This window comes from Giraffa tippelskirchi, chromosome 10 (assembly GCF_054371585.1).
Source record: "Giraffa tippelskirchi isolate mGirTip1 chromosome 10, T2T-mGirTip1v1.2.pri, whole genome shotgun sequence".
NCBI classification, from domain to species: domain Eukaryota; kingdom Metazoa; phylum Chordata; class Mammalia; order Artiodactyla; family Giraffidae; genus Giraffa; species Giraffa tippelskirchi.
This window is the reverse complement of record NC_137284.1, coordinates 30,344,155-30,368,003: the sequence shown is the minus strand read 5'-3', so window position 1 is coordinate 30,368,003 and position 23,849 is coordinate 30,344,155. Positions and strand designations below refer to the sequence as shown.

Below are 23,849 nucleotides of genomic sequence, written 5' to 3'. Positions count from 1 at the left end.
TGGGAAATGCCCAGTATGAATCCTTCCTGAGGGGATTGTTAACGCCACTTAGGTTCTCTGAATTATTAATGTGTTTCAGGGTTGTGGAATTAATGAGTTTTAGCAGCGGGTAAGGAAGGGCGTATTGCTTTAAGAAAGTCAACAGGTTCCCCTCCCCCACCCCCAGAGGAGGCCTCTTCATACTGGCTAATGGGAGGTGTGATGATCTCAGAAGCAAATTGCTGCGTGAGAGCAAACCTCACTGAAGCCACAGGTACTCCAGGTGTCTCTGAAACCCTGAAACCAGCTGGACAGTGCAGACCCTCGGGATAGAAACTGGTCCATTTAAAGAAACTGACCATGGAGAGAGTGTTCCTGTGATTTTACATGTAGAGTTGACCCTCCCTGAGAACACGGGCTCCTCCTGGCAGTTTCAGAGCTGCACAGAATGTGTGCACTAGGCCCTGTGTGCTAAGTGGAGCTCACTAGAGCAGGGCTTCCCAAAGAGGGTTTTGTGGAATAGAATTTTCCACATGATTGTAAATGGTTGGGGTGGCAGCGAGGAGTTCTGAGGTCAAATTGGAAAATGTTCCAATAATCAAATACGCAGGTTTCTTTGTTGTAAGACTCCCTAGAGGCTTTAATGTGTTTAGTGTGACTTTCTAGGATGAGAATATAGGATATATTGTTTCCTAAACTTATTTAACTATAGAGGTTTGTTTTTGAGGAACTCATAGAACTAGTAGTTCAAAGAATTCACTTTGAGAAGCATTGTTTGCAATTATAAGACCCATTTTAAATTGACCTAGAACAAAAGAGAAAGTGTTAGTCATTCAGGTGTGTCTGACTCTTTGCGACCCCCATGGACTGTAGCCCGCCAAGCTCCTCTGTCCATAGGGATTCTCCAAGCAAGAATACTGGAATGGGTTACCATGTCCTCCTCCAGGGCATCTTCCCGACCCAGGGATAGGGATCGAATCTGAGTCTCCTGCATTGCAGACAAATTGTTTACCATCTGAGCCACCAGGGAAGCCCAACCTGTCTTCAGTTGTCTTGGAACCAAAGATATAGATAAATAGAATATAAAAATATTGAGGGCAGAGGCTACATCTTATCTGTGTATACCCCAGAATTAACACATGCCTGGCATCCAGTAGGTGTTAAGTAAAGTTTGTTGAAATTAAGAACAGAATTATTCAGTTTGAGGTTATTTTGACCTTCTCTACTGGGTGGTGGTACTGAAAGGGCCTAACAGAGCATCTCATCCAAACCTTTATTTTGTACTGAGTTAGCCAAGAAGTTCATTTGGGTTTTTCTGTAAGATGTTATAGAAAAACCCAAATAAACTTTATGGCCACCCCAACATGTGAAGAAATTGAGGTCAAGAGAGGACAAGTTACTTTGCCAAGATCCCTCAAGTTAGGCAGGCAGAACCTAGGTCTCCCGCCTCATCCACTGATCCATTTCAGCTCAAATATATGGAGTACTGGCTCCGTGCAAGGTACTAGTTTAGGTCCAAAATTACCTTTATGGAGGTTACATTCTAATGGAGGGAGCAGACCTTAAATTATTGCAAAATGAATAATTTAAGTATGCTTGGGACAGTTGCTCTCAAGGAGAAGGACAGAGCACTAGGAAAGTCAGGTGGGCCTGGGCTGGAACTCGGGGGCCCTGAACCCATCTATCTTACTGCTTCCTGCTGAGCTGCATGTTGGCCCCATGACCACATCATTGGGTTTGTCTCAGCTCTCTCTGGCAAGGTTTGTATTTATGAGGACCATAGCTTTTGACCCAAATGTTGAACAATTCGGACTGGCAAAGTGTTATTTTCTGATTTGTGAGTTTTGTAGTGAAGTTAGACCAATACAATGTTAAAACAAATAAGCCCAATAATAATAGCAGCTATCATTTATTAAATGCCTACCTGTGTTATCCACTGTGCTAAATAATTGGTATACATTATCCCATTAACCTTCTTAACAACTCTTTGGATTGGGTATTAGCTCCATTTTACAGATAACACAACTGAACTTGGAGAGTTAAATGATTTGCCAGTCATTACATAGGATTCCCCAAGATTCTGCCTGCCAGTGCAGGAAACACGGGTTTAAACCCTGGATCAAGACGATCCCATAGAGAAGGAAATGGCAACTCACTTCAGTATTCTTGCCTGGGAAATCCCATGGACAGAGGAGCCTGGCGGGCTACAGTCCATGGGGTCGCAGAGTCAGACATGACTTAGCAACAACAACAAAATTAGATGGTGGCACTGGGATTTGAACTGTTCTGTCCCTTTCCAAAGTCCACATTCTATTATAAGATTTGTTTTTTATTAAAAATTTAGGATTAAATGGTGTGAAATTGACACTGCCTTAGACAACCAGGATCTGAAAAATATAACCAAAAGTTACTTAGTTTTGGAACTAATACATGTAGAATGTCTAGCAAAGTGGTAAGCCACTCGCAGTATATGGCAACTGTCATTGTCATCACTGTCCTGGAGCATCTAAATCAGGGTTTGGCAAACTACAGAACATAGACCAAATCTGGCTCATCCCGTTTTTATAAATAACGTTTTGTTGGAACACTGCCATGCCCATTGAGTTACAAATTGTATGTGGCTCCTTTCAAGCTATAATGGCAGAATTTTTTAATGACAGAGCCAAAAAGACCACATGGTTCACAAGGCAAAATATTCAGTAGCTGGACCTTTACAAAATACTTTGCTGACTTTGATCTAGATAATTGCCTCAGTTTTCTTTTTGCCTTTCTATGGCCCCTATCTGGGGTTATGGATACAACTTATGATATGATAGTCCCTCTACTCAAACTAGAGAGAAAGTCATGACATGTGGAAGACTCAGATATTTATGTTCAAGCTGTATGTCAGGCTTTGTGCATCATGCATACGTTATCTTATTTAATCCTCCCAACAACCCCATTTTATAAGCAGACTGAGGCTCAAAGGAATTAAATAAGGTGCCTGGGTCTTACAGTCACTGAGTGACAGAACCAGCCTTTGATATCACTCCCAAGCTTGTGTTCTTATTCAAGAGAAATTCTTTGCATTCTTACATGAGGCTACACCTTGGAGCAAGAGAAAGCAATCTACTACTATCCTTAACAATTGGACCCTTGTTCCTCCGAGGCGGATTTCAACCTATTAGGCTTAATTTAAAGGAAGTCTCGGCTGGGTGGACAAAACTTTAATGGGACTAATTGCAGAAAGAGGGAGCCTATAGGTGCTTAGATCAGGAGTGGCTGAGGTCAGCTTCTGAGTCAGAATGGCTGCACGTCACAACACTGCTCCTGTGCTTCTCAGCTGCTGTCTCAATTTCTTCTGGGGTGACCATACTGGTGTCATCCTGCTTCTCTCAACAGGCTTCTGCCAGGCAGAGACCCCATAGTCTACATTCACTTCAAAGCTTCTACGGGAATCCTTCCTGGGCTAGGAGTACACACTCAATAAATGTTTCTTCCTTTGAATGGAAAACACAGTGGCCAGATGGACTGGTGGCTATGCTGAACATCTCAAGTATAAATGAACATGTTCTTTTCTTCTACTTTGTAATAACAGTCAAGGATAAAAAGGCCTTGAAACACTACAGTTTTAGATTCTAATTGATCTGCCGTTTAGTGAGTACCTACCTTGGCCTAGGCCTTGTACCAGACAGCCGTATCCATACTTGTTTCATTTAAGAGTAATGGGTCAGTTTTCAGTTATTTCATGATAGAAAATTCAGTGTATAGCGGTATTTGTAGCAGTTTGCTGCTCTTAATAATAAAACAAGTTTTATAGATGGCAGAGTGCTTTCACATCCATACCTTCCCCTGAGACAGAACAGGGATAGAGAAAAGCTGTGGAAGGCATCCTGGAGAGGCATTGTTTGATAGCCCCTCTAAGAAAGAAGTTGGCAGATTTGTTAAAATCAGGACTTGATTAAAATCAAGCAGCAAAGTAGAAGCTGGTGTGAAGCATGTAACTTAACAGATTCTCGAAAAAGTGGTAAGCAAAAACCTGCAAGCTTGCTGGAATAATAATAACTCCCACCTTATGATCTAGTCAAAGCAGAACTCAGGCAGAGTCTAAATATTGCCTGACCCTCCCTGATTAAATCATCCCAGCCCTGCAGACAGATGGCCACTCCCGTGTTTGGTTCCCACCATATTTTGTACATCTCCCTCAGGGCACTTAGCAGTGAAATATTTTGCTCATACAAATCTGTCTCCTTTGATAGGCTGCATGCTCCTCAAGAATAAAAACTAGGTCTTATTCATGTCTGTACCTCCAGTGCTAGCCCAGAGAAGGTGCCTAATAAATGGCAGGCAGGCAGACAGATGTACAGATGAACACAATTAGGGGAGAGTGGCCTGCCCGAACCTGCACTGGCATTCCCAGACAGCCCTCGTGGCAGTCATCCAGGCTGCTCTGAGTGGCTGAGGATCAGATGGGAAGAAAAAGACCCCAGGATTCTTTCTCAAAGCAAAGACAGTTGTTCAGGAGGAAATCGGACAAAACAAATGTGAAGCCTAAGGTCCCATACAATGGACCTAGTCCCAAGGCCTGAGAAAAGTACAGCCCATTAGAATGAGACCCAGATGTGCTGAGGGAACAAGAGGAGTAAACACAGAGATGATCATTCCTTTGTTTTAAACAAAACACAGGCAGGAACAACCGGCAAGAGTGAGCAAGGAGCAAAGAATCAGCCCCAAAGCTCCGCTGGCCAGAGTTGGATAAGCCCACATCCTTTGACTCTGGCTCTAGAATCCTGATCACTTTGGAAAGGGGGAGGTTTGTGTACAGAACGTATGGGCTTCAGACCTAGCCCTGCCACCTCCTGACAGTGCCACGTGCTAACCGTGTGGTCTTAGCAGGCCTTCCACCTCTGAGTCTCAGTAGCCTTAGAAGTAAGGGACAGTTCTAACGACAGGCACCCCCAGGTACTGAGGGCATCAGTGTGCTGACCAATGTGAAGGCCTTTCGCGAGCTGACAGGTCGAATGTGAGTGTGTGTGAGCACAGTCTGTGCCTGTGGTTTATCAGGCCCTGATTCTGGCTGCTTTGCCTTGCAGAGGGTTGCCCTGGCCTGTGCAATGGCAACGGCAGATGTACCTTAGACCTGAACGGGTGGCACTGCGTCTGCCAGCTGGGCTGGAGAGGAGCTGGCTGTGACACGTCCATGGAAACCGCCTGTGGCGACAGCAAAGACAACGATGGAGGTAGGGCTCTAGCACCCATGGGCCCCGTGCATCTCCAGGGCAGTGGGAGACACGAAGTGGAGGGTGGGCATTACCGAGTGAACAGGTCACCAACCCACCAGCCGTCCAGTCTAGGGGGCCCTCAGGGTAAGCATAAAATGGCACCTGTCATTTAAGGAATGAGCACGTATCACTCGTTGTTCCATTGGAATTAATTAAAATTAACTGATGCAAACAAAATTCGTTGTCATCTAACAGCAAGTGCAGAGGAGAAAGCATATGAATGAAGGAATTTTCTCATAATGCATTAATGGAGTGAGTTGCCTAGCAAAGTTATGAGATTCCCCCACTGGAAGTGGACAAGAAGAGGCCACCCCAATTCTGTATCACAGAAAGTGCCAGAAAGGATACTTCTCCAGGGGGAGGGGCGTTGAGTTACCTTTGGTCGAGGTCCCTTCTCCTCTGGTTCTGGTAGTAACGCTCACCAAGAGTCCTGGGGGCCACCTTTGCCCCCACACCTTCGGTGCCTGTAGATTTGTAGTAGAATTCATCTCTGCTGTTGGATTTTTTTTTTTCAAGTGCTGGGCAGTCAGAACCCTGAGGAAGAGAGGCCTACTCTTGTGGAACATGTATTAGCTGAGAACAAATAGTCCAAGGTTCTAATCCCAATTCTGTCTTTGGCACTCTGTGTCACTAAGTAAGCTACTTGAGTCAGTGGGCCTCACACTCCCTACTTATAAAATGAGGCCCTCAGATCATAAGAGCCCTTCCAGTCTTTATCTTAGTCCTAGGATTAGCCTTTGCCTATCTGTTGTGTGAAACTTGGATAAATACAACCACAATGTGCTTTAGTTTCCTGCTTGGAAAATGGGATGATTCTTCGTGCCTCTACCAATCTCAGGGGGTTATTAGGAGAATAAAAAGATATATGAAAAAAAAAAGATCGGAACATTTAGCCCTTCCTTTCGAATAATGGCCTAACAGTTGACCTTATCAAAAAGATGTGTTTATGCAGCTTCCATGTTTATGCCAAGGGAATTTCTGGTATAAAACTGCACAGAGTAGAAAATCCAGGGCCAGAAACTCAGCATCCCAACCTTTGGGAACCTTCTACTTAGCGCAATTCTACAATCTCAGAGCAGCATGAAGACTAAAAGGCCAGTGTGTGCTGTTGTAATTATTCTGGTTCATTTGCCTTAAGTTGGCTCCAGCAGCTCTGGGCTGTTTCAGACCACTGGTCTTTGTCCGAGCCCCCAGCTTTCAGACCTTATATCTGCTGTCTGAATCCAGGAAGAGGCCAAGCCCGATGCACCCTGTCCTCGGCCCCGTGGAGTAATTTTCCACAAGGAGCCCGTGGGGTTGGGCCACAGTAGGCAGGCAGAGACAGCAGGTCCATGCTGTCCTCCTGAGACCTCACAGGACTGAAATGTCCCTTAACCTGAAACTTGCAAAGCTCATTAATTCTTCTGCTGCATAAATATCCAGAGTTCCCTGTTAGGGGGCCAGGCCCTAGGCCAGGCACAGGGATAAATAAGTCCTGTCCCCACACTCAAATGAGGGAGAGAGACCAAAGTGAAGTGCTAATGGATGGTGAGACGTGCTGGTGCAGAGTTCCATATTGACTGTCATGGGGGTAGGAAAACGTTCATCAAGAAAGCCATGCTTGAGTAGGCAGGCTTTATTGGTAAGGAGAGGGCTTTCCATTTGGAGAAAACATCACAGGCAGAGCAAGGGCACCATGTAGCCCTGCCTTCCGGGAAGATAAAAGACAATCATGTTTGCTCTTCATAGGAAGGAGATGTCAACCTGATTATCTCCCTAACCGCCCCCTTCACTTTGCCTGTGTAGACACAATTCCATGACCACCAATGACATTCATGTAGTTAGGAAAGAAAGGGAGAGGCGCTGTACCATGAAGTTATTCCCTTTTCAGAAATCCAGGGTCTTGACCAAAGCCTTCAGAGGGCTGTTGAATATCTGAGTGGCAAAAGAACTGGATATCCTTGAGAAATGCCAGGAGAAGGTATACCTCCCCAAAATGCACATCCCAGAATAGGTCATAAAACAAGGTCCGTTTATTCCGTCACATGAAGCACAATGCCCATGTATCCTCTGTTCACCGTCCTTCAGAGCTAGCCTCCCAGGGCCGGGACTCCCCAGTGTTGACAGAGTGGGTGGGTACACAGGAGCCCAGAGCCCCACAGCCCTGGAAGGGCTTCTCATCATTGGAAATGGGGCTGAGCCAGACCCCAGGGGAACAGAGCCTTCTCTAGCTGTCGCGGAGGCAAACCAACAGGAAGTGGAAAAGAACAGTCAACAAATCGCCAAGTGCAGAATATACCTCTTCCCTTTGTGGAGCATGTTTGGACTGGAGTGAGCTTTTACATACTTTCTAGTGAAGCCACACACAAGTACTGTAACCTGAGGTCATTCACTCACTCAGCAAACATTAACTGAACGTCTCCTCTGCATCGGGCCCTCTCCTGGGTTCTGAGACTTCAGAGACAAGTAAGACACAGTCCCTACCCTTGTGACGTTCACAGTCTTTAGAGAGAGAGAGAGAAACAGCACCTGTCGCGGATGCAGTGGAATCATGGCAGTGATAAAGGAGCATCCCTCATGCAGCTGATGTTATCAAATGCTCGGAACCCGCCTGGGAACTGTGATGTCCCATGGGGCTTCCAGTCCAGCCAGGAAGACATCCATGGGTCATCCTGCATGGGAAGACAACTGTCTGGGAAGACCACACTGTTGAGGGAGCTTGGCCTTGGGTTCTGAACTGCAAAATGAGGCAATAGCCCACCTCAGGACCCTCTCAGTTCGGTGGGCTCTCTACCCATTGGAGGAGCCAAGAGGAAGGGTAAGGGGGTCCCCCCGGTTTGAAGGGTGGCACAGACGGAGCAACTGCAGGAGTTAGACTGTCCCCAAGTGCTGAAGGAGGCAAGACTGTCCTCACTGGCCCCTCTGGGTCTTGGCCAAACAGGGACAGTTTTCTTGGAGAAACAGGGCAGGCTTTACCCGGCAGCATGGGGTGAGCCAGAGTAAGCACTTGGCTGTCTGAGGTTCGGTCAGGCACACATTTGTTGGGCTCCTGCTGTCTCCCAGACAGAATGCTCCTTTTTCAGAGGATATAAAGACCAGTGAACATGGCCCAGCCTGTTCTCCCTCAGGAAGCTCACAGTTATTTGTAAGAAATCGTTATCCACACAAACCAAATCTAATGGAGGCAGAAGGTAATGAGCGCCTTTATTTCAGCCATGATGTGGGACACAGCAGGATCCCAGATAAATAAGCCAGAAAGTGAAAGTGAATTTGCTCAGTCATGTCCACGACTCTTTGTGACCCCATGGACTATAGCTCGCCAGGCTCCTCTCTCAATGGGATTTTTTAGGCAAGAATACTGGAGTGGGCTGCCATTTCCTACTCCAGGGGATCTTCCCAACCCAGGGATTGAACTCGGGTCTCCCACATAGCGGGCAGACTCTTTACCATCTGAGCCACCAGGGAATCCCTAAATAAGCCAGGGTGGAGGGAAAAAAATGTTAGAGTGTCGCTGAGTGATTGCTTTTGGCTGATGTGACTCAGGGGCTTGGAGAAGGAATTCGCAGCAGTTAATGTGAGTAACAGGACTGGAGGAGACAGCGAACACAGACTTGAGCTCCCTCCTACTGCCCTGCCCGTTACAGACAGGGAAGCTGGGGCCCAGAGAGGGGATGTGATGTTGTACACTTCAGAGTCACACAGAAAGTCATTAACACGGCTGGACTAGGACCCGAGACCTTTGAGCCATTCTGTGTGATCTCATGGACCACCGCCCCATGGTGTTCATCTTCCTCCCAGGCATGTAGTGTGAGTACTTAGCCCGATCTAAATAGGCTACAGAAGTACCACAGAGAGGACCAGAGGATGACAGTGATAGCTCATATAAGCGATTGTGCACCCACCCAACAGCACTGGGAGGTGTGTGGTATTCTGATACCCTCACTGTTTCCTTATGATGAGGAAGCTAGGGCTTAGCAAAGGGAAGCATTTGGCTCAGGTCATACAGCTGGCAGATGGCAGAAACTGTGTAGTCCCTGGGGTCCGGCCACACAAGAGCTTTTCAGCATGCCTGGACCTCAGACTCACGACTCCCCCATAAACCTAACCATGGCCCTGCAAGTTATCTAAAAACTCCTGGCTTCTCTTCTTTCCCAATTTGCTAGGCTTAACGCAATTCTTTACAAATGAAACTTGAACTTCAAGCTTCATTAAGAAAGCTATTGCAGTGTTTTTTAACTGAGACCCCAAAAACGTGTTTCACAATATGGCTGAGTCGGGTTTAGCTTCATTGGTTTGTTTCTGTTTTCACTTATGGTTGTTGTCTAGATTTTAAAGCAGAGAGTAGATCCTGAATGTGAATTAGTGACTCCCAATCTCTTAATCCACTGTCAGGGCTGCCCAGTCAGTCTAACCTGCCTTCAGATTTCACTCCAAGCCCTGGTTGGTGAGAGGCAACAGCAGGGCAGGCTGGCAAGCAGAGACCCCAACTCACCATGAAAGGCAGTTCCTCCTTGTGGTACATTTGACAAGTAAGATGTGCCCTATGCTTATGTGCCCTTCAGAAAGCCCTCTGTGAAGTGCTGTCCCATGCACCTTCTCACATGTTCTCACTGACCATCTGAGGGAGCATTTGTGCCCGTTTCAGAGATGGAAAAACTGTAGCCCAAAGATGCTTCTTGTTGTTCAGTCACTAAGTTGTGTCCGACTCTTTTCAACCCCATGGACTGTAGCAGGCCAGGCTCCTCTGTCTTCCACTACCTCCTGGAGTTTACCAAAGATGCTAAGTGACTATAAAATAAGAATAATAAGGCCTACCTTGCAGGGTTACTGTGAGGATTACAGGGGGTGTATTTAAAGTGCCTGAGAAGCAACATACCACAGTGATTAGAAGCAGGATATGTACCCAGATTGTCTGGATTCAAATCCTAGCTCCACCATTTGCTGGCTGTATGACCTTGAGTGAGTTATTCAACTTCTCTGAGCCTCAGTTTGTCACCTGCAAATGTCATCTCTCTTTGTCTTGCTCCTTTCCACCTGTAATCACAGAAGTGTGATGTTTATTATAAAATAAATACATATTCATATATAAATCACTTAAAAATTAGAATTATATTCTCTATAAAATTTTACAGTCTACTGTTTGGACTTATGATTAGACTATATTTTTCCAAATCATAATGTATCTTGACCTTTTTCATCTTTTAGTTAAAATTTGTATTCCAAGCTGTTACATGCTTACTGCTAGAAGGAAAAAAAAAAATTCAAATATACATAAAGGAAAATAGTAGCCATCATTTAGAGAGCATCTCTAAGGGCCAGGGGCTGGGCTGGACACTCTGTATCCATAAATTCCAGCCCCTCGCAGTGCACTTGAAGGGCAGACGCTTACAGGCTGGGAAGCTGAGGCTCACTGAGCTGATGAGGCTTTCCCAAAGTCACACCGTGAATCAGTGGGAAAGCTAGGATGCAAATGGAAGCTGTGCTTAAAAAGAAGCCAAAGAAAGGAAACATCCACTGGAATTTAAGCACCCATACCCCTTGTGATAAAGGATCTTTAAGCAGCTTCAAAGTGTGTTCATCTCTTTACACTCTCTTGGCCCCATAAAACAATCATGGAAAAAAAAACAAAACAATCATGGATTGCAATTCAGATCATTGATAGATGCAACCTGGAAGGAGAAATTTTAGGAAAACTGAGAACAAAGCTCTCTGTCCTCCCTTCTCCTCATCTCCCGTCGTTGGCACATAAAGCCATAGAGTTTGGCCACACTTCAGACTATCTCTAAACCATGTTTCTTGTGATAAGAGACAAGAGAGAAATTGACCTTTAAAAATCCTGTGTTCTGAGAAGCAGATAAAGATTTTGCAAGCCTTTTCACCGAAGGCACAGAATTTATTACAGCAGATGACAAAAACTTCTCCCAGATGTGTACAGACGGGGAGGCACATTCCACCCGCCACCCCCCGGGGCCTCCCCAGATGCTGCTCACAGCCTGCTATAAAACACGTCTGGGGCCAGACTGCAGGCAGCCTCGAGATGAGGTCTGAGGTCGGCGGGTGGGCTGCCGAGCCCGGGGGAGGAGTTAAACCTGCAGAGAGAGCTGGCTGGACTGGTTAGACCCTGTCCACAGGCCCATCGGGCTAAGGAACCATGCAACCAACTCTGATGAGAAGAGTTTGCTAGGGCACGAATTGCCCACACCCTCCCCTAGCCCTGCTCTCCTTTCGGCTTCTTCTTGTCCATCCTTCTAGTCTCAGTTTAAGCGTTCCGTTTTCCAGGAAATATTCCAGCCCTCAGTCCATGTTGGGGTCCCCCTTTGGGCTTCCACAGCCCCACCCCCCACTTCCTTCTTCCCCTGCACAGTGTTATCTCGCTCTGACTCACCACACTTGGGAGTCCTTTGGAGGCCTGACGGTTTTCTTCCTGTCTGTCCAGTGCCTAGTGCAGGGCCTGCCAGCCATGTGACAGACGCTGAAGGAACAGAGCAGACCTGTCCTCTGTGTCCTCTTTCTAAGGAGAGGAACAAGCTCTTCCTGCTGTGGAGGGAGAGCGGGGGGAGGGATGACTTCCGTCACACCCCACAGCCCTCGATGCGCCCAGTCAAACTGATGGAGCTGTTTGACTTGGGATCCTCACACATTCATTTTTCATTTTTTCATTCATTCAACAAACATGCTCACAGTGCACAGGGCACTGTGCTATGTGCATTTAGGATAAGAAACAAGTCACTTCTGCCCTCTGTGGATGGGGGAACAGAGCCGGTGGAGCCAGGATGTCCAAGAAATGATGGAGAAAGAGATGCAGACTGTGGAGCTGGGCCTGAATTTGGAGATAGAGAAGAGACCAAGGCCCCAGCTCTGCCACTACACTAGCGGTATGATTTTTGGGTTGATTTACTAACCTGACCCCAATGTCCTCTTTGGAAAGATGAGAAGGCCAGCTCAGTCACCACCTTCAACAGAGCCCTCAGCGCCTGTCGCTTTCTGTGAAAGTTCCTCCAACAGGCTGTCCCCAGGGGAGATGGGCCTGTGGCGTAAAAAGGCCACGAAGTGACTGTTAGGCAGGTTAGCCCCAGGGGCTGCCCTCTGCCCCAACTGATGGGGACACTGCCAGTGGAGAGGGACTTGGTTGCCTGAGGTCGCAGCACTCCCTGGCAGCTGTGAAGATCACAACACAAATGGGGAGCCGTTGCTGGTCAGGCCTCCCGACTGATGGCACGACTCTTCACCCGTTCCTGTGGGCGGCACCCCTCTCTGCAGAGGGTGGTGGACACCAAGGCTTTTTTCACTGAAATTCTCACGGCTGGAGAGTGACAGGCTCAGGGAAGGAACCCTGTCTTCAGGCTTCTAGCCTGGATTCTTTCTCTCCACTTGCCCCTCTGGGCAGGGACACCCATGGGCAGGCTGGGCACTGAGGAGGAATGCAAGAGGAGATGGCACGCCTCATCCTCCAGGGGGTAGCACAGGACGTACATGGAAGTGTTAGCAGAGCCCCGCTCCACATACCATGTGGGGTCTCATCACCATGGGGCTTCACGTTCGAGGGTCATGAGAACAAGAACTACTCTGGAATGTTCATTTAGTGCCCCGGAGACATGGCTGCCTTTTTCTTTTTTTCCCAACCTACCCTTCCTTCCTTTTTTTTTTTTGCCTTTCTTTTTTGTCTCTATTCTGCCTTTTTTCTGCCTGTTTCCTTCCCCCTTCCCTGCACCCCTCACTCCCAGCAGAGGCCACAGCTGGGTGCACCGTTGCTGAATGGCCAGAGCCTAAACGGCCTCTGACCCTTCATCCGCCCTTCTTCCCTTCTACCACGTAAGGAGAAAGGAGGCCTTAGAACTATGTGGGAAAAGGAAATTTCTGGAGGAAAAGTGTGATCTCCCAAAAGCTGGAGTTTCAGGGTTTGCTGCTGCTGCTGCTAAGTCGCTTCAGTTGTGTCCGACTCTGTGCGACCCCATGGACGGCAGCTCACCAGGCTCTGCCGTCCCTAGGATTCTCCAGGCAAGAATACTGGAGTGGGTTGCCATTTCCTTCTCCAGTGCATGAAAGGGAAAAGTGAAAGTGAAGTTGCTTAGTCGTGTCCGACTCTTAGCAACCCCATGGACTGTAGCCTACCAGGCTCCTCCGTCCATGGGATTTTCCAGGCAAGAGGACTGGAGTGGGGTGCCATTGCCTTCTCCCGTTTCAGGGTTTAGGAGGGCTTTATTGAAAATTTGAAAGAAGTAGAGGAAGATCTTCTCTATTTTCCTGATGGGTTTGGGAATTTTGTTTTTGCTGCTATGATAACAAGGGTCTCTCAAGGAGAATAGTCATTTCAGGAAGCATGGACCTAAGTCAACCAATGTGTGTATAACATACAATTAAGTGAGATGAGTGCGTGGAAAATCTAAATGTCTTTAGCCAAAACCAGAGAATCTTGAAAACCACGTATTGATGTGTTTCTAATCTACCCCCAAATTTACTTTTCTGTACCCACAATATACTTTTTCCTCTTACTACGACTTTTCTAAAATTTGTCATCCATGCCAAAGAAGCTGAAACCGTTGAAGGGTCCCAGTTACTGTGAGCAGCTATACGCCCTGCTGCAGGCTGCCATATGCTGCATTTGAAAATACAGAGAAGGGTTTGCATGGAAGCCGGTCTCATAAACTGTGGCTCTGATGAGAATCTTGTGGGCTCTACTCATTTTAAAACTATTGTTATGTATCTCATTTAACTGTGATGGGGTTTAGCCCATTTAGCCCATCTCTATTAATGGGGCTTAGCCCACATTTACAACTCAGCAAATATTTGCCGATTGAATGATGAGGGAGCTTCTGCATAGGGAGGTGTAGGCGGGCAGCATTCTTGGCCGGACATTAATCACTCTGTGCTGTGAAGCCTACAATAAACAACTCCACAGTCCCAGAGTCTCTCATAAGAGCACGGTGTGTGATATGTCCCCATTTCGGAGAACCCCAATCTTCAAGTCCCCTGAGGTCTCTGCTTCCCTAATTCGTAGGTGTGTTGCTGTGGCTGTGTTTCTCTGCTTCAGTTCTCCAAGGCCAGACAGACTGTCTGCAGAAAGAGCTGCCCTGAAACACTGGTATAGGGACAGCAGCTCTGTTACTGGGATCCCTGTTCAAAGGAAGCACACAGCCAGGGGCTAGTCGTAGCTCATGTCCGTCAAGCACTTAACTCAGGTGCTGGTCATCATGCTAACTGTGCTATGCCTATGATCTCACCTAATCCTCCCAGCGTCTCTCTGAGGTAGATTTGACTGTTCATGTTGCAGACAGGTGAACTAAATCTCAGAGCCCTTATGGAGACTTTAAAATTTCTAGCTGAATAGTCAACTAGATCATCACCAGGGCCCTCTCACCACAAGAGGCAGCAATTTTGTTTGAGATTCATTGCTGAATTTGGTTTTTTTAAAGGAAAGAAGTAAGGGATATGGAAAACCCCAGATTCCAGAGGCATGGATGAAGCTGGAAGCTAAGGCAGTGGGCAAGAACCCTGAAATGAGTTAGCACTGGTCTCTAAGAGCTCATTGTGTGGGGAGGGAGACAGAGAACACGAGAATTACAATACAGGGGGATGAGTGCAGTGGTGGAGGTCACCAGGGCACTGGAAGAACACAGCAAGACTCATAAAGTTGGGTTTTCCACTTAAACAGTTCCTACATCTCTTTGGGAACAGAGAACCTTTTCTGTTTCACAAAGAGCTGAGTTCAGATTCTGAGTCAGCTTCTTTACTGACCGACTGTGTGATCTTGACCAAGCTACCTGACCTCTTGGAACCTCTGGTTCCGTCTCATCGAAAATGGGGGAAATTGTGGTGACAGTGGCTACTTCACAGACCTGGGAAGATTCACTGACATTTTCCTTGAAAACAGTCCTTGTAAAGCATTTAGCACAGTGCCTGGCCCTCAGTAGGGAGCAGCTGTGATTATCATCATCGTCGTTTAATAGAAAAATTAATAATAGTCATTCCTGGCTAGCCTTCTAACCAGGACCGGAGACCGGGAAACCATTCTTCCAAGGTGCCACAAAGCAGAGTGTTTATAAAGAGGTGAAAGACTGGTTTCCAGGGACTGCTCCGGTGGTAAACAAGAGCAGGCAGGAGCTAATAAAATTTCAAATTAGCCATGACTTTTCACGGCCCTTCAATTGTGCTGGCTGATTTAATGGTCAGCGTCTCTGCTCGCCGGGATTGAATGATGGAGCATTTCTGCAGAGTTATGGATGCGGCAGCTGAATCTGTCATGCGAACATCAATAGCAGAATGCAAATAACCCTCAGCTCGGGCTGTAATTATGTGTTTAAGCAGTGTCTGACAGGGGCAGGCCGAGAATGTGTGATGGGGCCAGCCGACTGCGGGAGAAGACAGGTGCTTGGCTCGGCAGTTAGCTGGTGGACCTGGGAGCTGGGCCAGCAGGCATAAGGTAGGACCCAGGACCGAGCCGGAGTGAGGGGAGGCCTTTCCGCCACATCTCTGGGTGGATCTGGCTGGTGAGCACACACACAACAGTTGGCTGTTCTGTGGAGGAGCCTCACTTTGGGGAGCCTTGTTCTAGGGTCAGGGTCAGGAAGAGAAACTACCTCTTGTGCTGTGCTTAGTTGCTCAGTCGAGTCCAACTCTTTGCGACCCAGTGGACTGTAGCTCACCAGGCTCCTCTGTCCACGGGACTCTCCAGGCAAGAATACTGGAGTGGGCTGTTCCCTCCTCCAAGGGATCTTCCCAACCCAGGGATTGAACCCAGGTCTCCCGCATGGCAGGCGGATTCTTTACTATCTGAGCTAACAGGAAAGCCCACCTCTTATTAAGCACTTATGATGTATCAGGTACTCTGCCAGATTTGAGGACATATACTGTGTTTTTCACTTAAGTAAAAAATACGTAAGTAACACTCTTATAAGTCACAGTAAGAGATGTGAGAAACTGAGGCCAGAGAGTTTAAGTAACCTGACCAAGGTCACACAGTAGTAAGTTTCAGAGCCAGAATTTGACTTCTGGAGCCCATTCTTTATACCATTGTGCTGCCCTCAAGGAGGGCATAGCAGACAGGCCTTAGATACCATGCAGAAGTTTGGAGAGAAGGACAAGGGATTTTTTTTGTCCCTAACTTATTAAGGAAAAAAACTGGGTTTCAGGGAGGTCATGGAGCTTGCTTGAGGCCGCAACACCCCGAGACTAGTAAGGAGGCTTAAGGGTGCATACTGTATGTGCAATAACCCTATGGCCAGCCTCTATATTGTAGACCCACGGAGACAAGTGAGGGAGTATATCAGTGTTGAGGAGACGGAAGCTCAGAGAAGTTAAGTAGGGAGCTCATTCAAAGCCATTCTTCCAGGCAGTTCTGGGGCTTGCACTTCAGTCTCTGAGCCTCAGGATCCTCCCACCATACCACACTGTTTAACTGAATTGAATGAGGATAATGGTTTTCTGCCTTTTATGGACTTGATTCATATGTCATTTAACTGATTCCATTGTCATTTATTTAACAGTCAGGTCTTAAACACCTGTGCTAAGTGCTGGAGCTACATCAGAGACAACTAGAGCAGAACCCATACCCTCAAGGTGGTGGGGAAGTTTGCCCAAAATCGCTGATAAGCAGGAGACGCAGAATTCCAACCTACAGAAGAACACATGTGCTCAGACTGTTCCCTGCCTACAAAGCGCACAGGCTGCCTACAATACTGCTCTGGGCAGTATTGGCTTCTTGTCTATTTTAAGCTTTTCTATTGGGTGCCCATAAAAGCACTTTGGGATAATGAGACCAAAAATCTGTGGTCTGGTGGAATTTCTTTCTTTGCACTTCGAGAAGCTGGAAGCGTCTCACTCCTAAAGAAATCCACCCATGTGGTAAAGAGAATTCTCTGCTAATGACAACTTGGTCAGTGATCTGAAACCATCCAGCAAACCCACAAAGCCCCTCTTACAGAAGGCAGAGGCGGCTCCCCACACATTTGCCTCACAGCTGTGAGAGAGGCTGGAACTTGGCTGCCTCTTCCTCACCCAGAAAACCCATCAGTCACCAGATCTTACTGTTTTTACCTCTCCGTTGTCTCTCCAAACCTCTGTCTTCCCTCATCTCCACTGTTGCTCCTCTAGTCTCAGGAACCGTTTTCACTCTCACTGCATGGAGCCCCCAGCTCCCACAGCTCCTTTGTCCTTGATACAGGAGATGTGCTTTCAGCAATACAGTGACTTTCAGGTGAAGTCACCCCCTGCCTAACACTTTTCAGTAACTCCTGTTGTCCAGAGGGTGAAATACAGGCTCCCTAACCTGGCCCTGGAGGCCCAGCTGTCTGCTCCTGCAAAACTCACAGCCTGATCTTGTGCTAGTCTCCTTGCTTTCTGAGCCCAGCATTTGAAATTAGCAATCCAAATTGTCCAGTGTGTTCTCTCACCTCCGGGCCCCCATACATAGAATTCTTTCTATCTCTCTGAAAAGAAAATAAATAACACATGTCACACTGCACACTGGCTTGTCCATCTCTCCTACTAGACTAGTGGGGTGGGACCTGGAGCCCCTGAATCTCTTTGGTGCTCAGCAGAGGCCTCAGCTTGTATCAGGCACTTTTGTACAGTCATTCAGTGAATGGAAAGTAGAGAAGTGAATGAAGGCACTGTGGACAAATGATGCAGATTGCACATAGCAATACGAACGTCCTGCTCTGTCACCCCTGCAGATGGCTTGGTGGACTGCATGGACCCAGACTGCTGCCTTCAGCCCCTCTGTCATGTCAACCCGCTGTGCCTGGGCTCCCCCGACCCTCTGGACATCATCCAGGAGACACAGGCCCCCGTGTCCCAGCAGAACTTGCATTCCTTCTACGACCGAATCAAGTTCCTCGTGGGCAGGGACAGCACGCACGTCATCCCCGGGGAGAACCCCTTTGACGGAGGGTGAGTCCAGCTCTGGCCATGGCTCTCAGAAGGGGGATTGAGCCACCTTCAGGGCTACATCTCTGTGGCTGGGAGTGGGAGGAGGCTGGGAGGGGGACACTGTACTGAAGGCTCTGCGTGGACCATCAGGAGAGGCAGGGAAGCGGCCTCAGGTACCCACGTTTAGAACACTGCTCTCCAAGGCATCTGGAATTTTTACAAGCAGAGTTGTGTTGTCCTCGCTGGGTGATGGATGGAGAGAGTGAGAAATCAAAGGTCCAAGGGGAATCTTGGATCAATACCCACTTTGCAATCCGCTCTTACTGATGTCACAGTCTCCAGATGAGCTGAAAGCTCTGACACTCTTCTCCCTCAGAGCTGATGCCCAGAGACTTTAGTAGGCTGGGGGGTGGGGCTGCACCTGCTGGCACTCAGGCCACATGCCCAGGCATTCTTTCACCAGTGTTCAGCGATGTCTTGTCTACTGGACAGTTTGGTACCGAGGTCTGCACTGTGCCAGAATTGCAGACTTGAGTGGAGCACAGTCCCTGCTCAATGGTCATTCACAATCAACTAGGGAGACAAAGTCGTTCCAATGTGATAGGCCAGAAATGTGCCCACAGGATAATCTGGAAGCATAGAGAAGGTGCTTCTGGGCGAGGGAAGGCTGAGACTTAAGAACTGAGTCTTAAAGATGAGAAATAGCTCAGCCAGGGAGAGTTTTCCAGGGAGACAGAACAGCTTCTGCAAAGACCCAGGGGCAGGAAAGAGTACATGCATGCATGCTCAGTCGTGTCCAACTCTTTGTGACCCTATGGACTATAGCCCGCCAGGCTCCTCTGTCCATGGGATTCTCCAGGCAAGAATACTGGATTGGGTTGCCATGCCCTCCTCCAGGGGATCTTCCCAACCCAGGAATCAAACCTGGGTCTCCTGCATTAGCAGGCGGATTCTTTACTGCTGACCCACCAGGGAAGCCCAGGAAAGGATACAGGAGCCAGCAAAAGGCAGCTCTCTGTTCTCTGCTCCCCAGATCAGGGTCTCTGACCTCGGGAAAGGTATCTAAGGAGGAGGGAATTGTGATCATTTCTTTTGAATGTCGTCCAAGGTAGTGATGCCGGATACACACAGAGCTTTCTCAAAACGTCAGCCAAGTTCAGCTCAGCAGTCAGACTGTGCCTTCTGTGTTCATGCCTTCTATGCCAGAGAGTTCCTGCCCTAAGGGAATGGGGCAGGGGTAGGGATGAGGGACAGGAAGAATGAATGACATTCCCCCAGTTCTATTTAAAGAGGGAAACCAGCACAGCCGATCATCAGCTTCATCGTCAGCTGGGTCTAAGGAATGCTGGAGAGAGGACACTCTTACTAGGATGGCTGGCATGGGCACGGAGGAGTCTCAGCTCAGCAGATCACCCAGAATGTCTGTTTGTAGTTCAAAAGCAAACCTGAAGCTCACACAGAGGTTAGGGCTGAGGATCTTGATCTAGGCGCCATCAAAAAGCAAGTGGTAGAAGAAACTGTGAACACACAGGTGTGTGATCCAGGAAAGTGTGGAAGGAGGGAGGAGCAGGGACCTAAAAAGGACTCCTGGGGAGTCACCTTGGGAAGTGGTATTACCATCCTCAGAGAGTAGCTTGGAATCCATGGAAGAGGCCCACTTCTGGGACGTGATGGCCCTGGGACTCCAAGGCCTAGACTTTTCACTGCCCCAGCCCTTCCACACAAGGAGCGATGACAAGATGGGAAGAGAGAAGTCAGGGGAGTGCTCTGAGCCCAGTAATCGTGGCATCATACAAGTGTGTCAGAGCATTTGAAGTTTAACTTTCTTGGAGATGAAAGTATGTGAGCGTCCCCTTCAGCTCACCCTGAGAATACTGAGAACCTCAGAGGTTAAGTGATCTTACCCAATTCATAGGCTAGTGAAGTGGCAGAGCCAGGAGCAGAAACAGAGTGAGGAAAAACCTATTCATTTATCTTGGCCAGAAATTCTGCTTTTGTCTCCAGGTAGAAAGCTTTCTGCTCTTTTTATTCAATTGTGTGATTTTTGTATGTATGCTTGTGGGCCTTCCCGTGGCTTGAGTTCTTTTAATCAACTGGATGTAGGAATATTACTCCTTCCAAGGGGGATATTATTTAATACTTGCTCAACCTTTCTTTACTGGACTGTCATGGGATCTGATTAGGGCTATGGCTGGTTGGCTGCCAGTGGCTCTTCTGATTAAGGGGTATCCTCACCATGCCATCCTGATCAGTGCCAATGGGGACCACGTGCTCTGGTCCTTCACCAAGCCTGATGCTTACATTATCACAGATCACGTGGCACCTACCCAGGAAGCTGGGTATCATTTCCAACAGTCTGACACGCCCTTAAGGAGCCTGTCCGGTGGGAAACTTGAGAAACCTATACTGGAAGAAATAGGCCGCTCAGCAGAGAGAAGAGAGCATGGGCTTTGGAGCATGGCCACCTTGTGTCTCAGATCCGGGCTCTGCCACTGCTGAAGGCATGTGGCTTTGGGCAGGAGCTTAATATAGTGAATATGTAAATGTCTGCCAACCCTCTACACTGAGTCTGCCACGACAGGACCACATCTTACTTTCACACTTAGTAGTTGCTCAAGATAAGTATGCGTATATATTACCTTGAACAAGGAAAAGATGGAAGGAAACAAGGAGAAAAGGAGGAGTGGGGAGGGATGGTGGGACGGAGAATAGTTGGACTTATTATCTGTTTTATTTAATTTTCTACTGAGGATTCAAGAGTCCAGAGAGGTTCAATTATCTGCTGAAATCACATTACCGTTAGTAGCAGAAGCAGGAGTAGAAGTCAGCTCTCAGATCATTGTTTATGTATCTGTCACCTTCAGTTAAATAGCAGAGGCTTTGAAAGCAGAGACCATTCATCTCTCCAAACCTGTATGACTTAGGGCAGGGCCTGGAATAGAGTATTTGCTCTAAAACAAATGGATTATGGAAGCCTCCAAATGGTACTGTAAACATTCCTTTTACCTAAAGTTTGCCTGAATCATCATGCCCAGCTCCTCACTCATCTAGATTCGCAGGAAACACTTCCTATGTTTCACTACTTTCACTACTAAGTATCGCCAAACAGATTTTTATGTAAAACAAATCTAAGTGACTGGAAACCTACAAACATAAGGCACACATGCGTGCTAAGTCACTTCAGTCATGTCCAACTCTTTGCGACCTCCTGAACTGTAGCCTGCCAGATTCTTCTGTCCATGGGATTTTCCAGGCAAGAATACTGGAGTGGGTTGCCATGCCTTCCTCCAGAGGATCTTCCCAACCCGGGGATCAAACCCAGGTCTCCTGCATTGCAGATTTCTTTACCAGCTGAGCCACCAGGGAAGCCATATGCTGCACCACGATTTGTACAGTCTGAACGGGAGCCCATTTGACAGGTTCCAAGAAGAAGGCTGTTACCCAGAGACTTAACGGCATTTCTGAGCCTGGCAAGGAGCCCCAGCTGTTTCCTGTGAGGTACAGGTGCTTCTCTCTGCAGATTCACTGCTGTGTGACTGACTCCAGGAGATCCAAGTATGAGGCCTATGGGGACTATGGGATGGAGAGGGATTCAAGACCAGGTCGGAACTGACAGGAACACCATCCTGTGGGAGAAGCCAGCCAGCCAGTCCTCAGTACACAGGGGTTTCCCCCGAACGCCTTTCCTCAAGGCCTGCCCACTGCAGGGATGAGGAGCCAGAGGGGCTGCAGGTGCACAGATGACACCGGGAGTTACTGGGGGCTTCCTCCTGCCTCTGTGCAGTGCCCCAGCTGGTCCATAGGAGCAGGGGTGGCCCGCGGAGACTGACAGGAGGGCCCTGGCCAAGCGGAGTAGATGCTGAGCTGGGCTGGGCCGGTCTCCTTGGAGGTAAGTGCAGAGCCCAACTCAGAACTGAAGCGGAAGTGCTGCCAGATGGACTGGGAGTGAGGAAGGACTCCCACAGGGCCCCCGTCTCGCTCATCTGTATCCCCAGACCCCAGCATAACTCCGGGCCTGGAGCAGGTGTTTCTTATAGGTTTTATGAGTATAGTAGCTCATACTGACACTCTGCCTCCACTGTGCTCAGCGCCACATAAAGTGAGAGAGGTATCAATGACTTCAGCTGACCTCAAGTAGGTCTACAGTACGACGGCCCAGATCAGGCTGGGGAACCCCCTTCAGCAGATTAGGTGGCTTGAATACCATCTTTCCATCCGGGCCTGGATGCCTGGAGCCCTTCAACCTAGTGGATCACCTGTCCCTCCCCTGGACTCATGGGGAGAATAAAGTGCAGGGCGCCCTCCATGGAGACTTGAATGGGAAGGAAGGAGCCACTCAGGTGTGCAGGCAGAAGAAGGATCCCCAGCTGGATCGTCAATACAAGGAGGGCAGATAATAGTACCTGGGGATCAGACAGCTGGGAAGGGGAGGACAGCTTGAGATAATTCCTCCTCTAAGAGCACTTGAGGCAGCTATTTCCCTGCGACACAACTTTGATTGTATCCCTTAGCTTGGGAAAGACTGGCTGGGTCAAAAGGGCTGGACACAGGGCAGACAGTGCAATTCTGTAAATACTTGTGGATTGCCACTGCTGGACAGGTTAGCAGATTATGGGAAGAGGAAGAACCACCTCCAAGTTACTTGACTAGCAGTTTAGAATATGTTCGAGGACCCTGGTTTGTGAGAGGAAGAATGTGATACTGTTAAGTCTCCTTGGGCTCCTCAAAACCTGATAGGTTATCAACTCACTCAGGCACAGACAAGCGGTTGGGTGCAGACAGGTTCTATGGAAGTCAGCCGACGAAACACACTGAACCCAAAGAGAAAAGACTTCAGGAGTCAGGGGAGCTTTATGAAAGTAGGGGTGGATGAGAGCATTCATCCCAAAGGAGACAGAGGGTCATACTGTATAGAGAGGGTCAGATCCCATGGGTAGGCACAGAGAGGAACAGAACTGCCAAGCTCTGTTTGGTGACTGTTAATCAACACCTGTTCTACACTAGGCCTGTGAGAAGATATGCATCTGACCCCATTACACTGGGACTTCCAATGTGTCCCATGCCTCGTTGGTCATTGAACCTCTAGGGCCTAGCAGAGGGGTTGTTGTTCAGTTGCTCAGTCATGTCCAACTCTGCGACCCCATGGACTGCAGCATGCCAGGCTTCCCTGTGCTTCACTGTCTCCTGGAGTTTACTCAAATCATGTCTATTGAGTCGGTGATGCCATCCAACCATCTCATCCTCTGTCATCCCCTTCTCCTCCTGCCTTCAGCCTTCCGCAGCATCAGGTCTTTTCTAATGAGTTGGCTCTTCCTATCAGGTAGCCAATGTATTTGAGCTTCAGCAGGGGTTGGCACAGACTAAAGCATGTTGAATGGTAGATGAGTCAGGGAGTCAGCCAACCAGCTACTGCTGAATGCCTGAACAAAGCAGAAAGTGTTTTGAAAGTTCAAAGGCAGGGCCATCCCTCCCAGTGCAAATCCAGGTCCCTGAGTTCCACAGCACAGGGTCTGTATCTGGCCCACCTTTGTGTCTCTAGCACAAGCAGAGGGCCTGGCTCAGAGCAGGCAGCAGTGACTGGTTTTGCAAGTGAATGAGCAAACAAACAAATGAACTAACGAGTGAAAACTTCTGGCAGGACATGGCCTATGGCCTGAGACAAAGATTTCTGTGAGGAAGGTTGACCATTGAAAGGTTACTTATCCCACTTCAGGTCACAACAGCCCATTAGCACATCATGAAATCAATGTAGTCGGTCAAAAC

The 23,849-nt window shown here is 48.1% G+C and overlaps 1 protein-coding gene across 1 annotated transcript in view; it reads left to right on the top strand.

Moving 5' to 3' along the window:
* TENM4 (teneurin transmembrane protein 4) overlaps window positions 1-23,849 on the top strand; it is an 848,025-nt gene that overhangs the window by 726,337 nt on the left and 97,839 nt on the right. Inside the window, exons 19-20 of the mRNA XM_081537618.1 lie at window positions 5,052-5,198; window positions 17,891-18,107. Of these exons, the coding sequence (XP_081393744.1) occupies window positions 5,052-5,198; window positions 17,891-18,107 (364 nt within the window). The remainder of the gene's footprint in view (window positions 1-5,051; window positions 5,199-17,890; window positions 18,108-23,849) is intronic.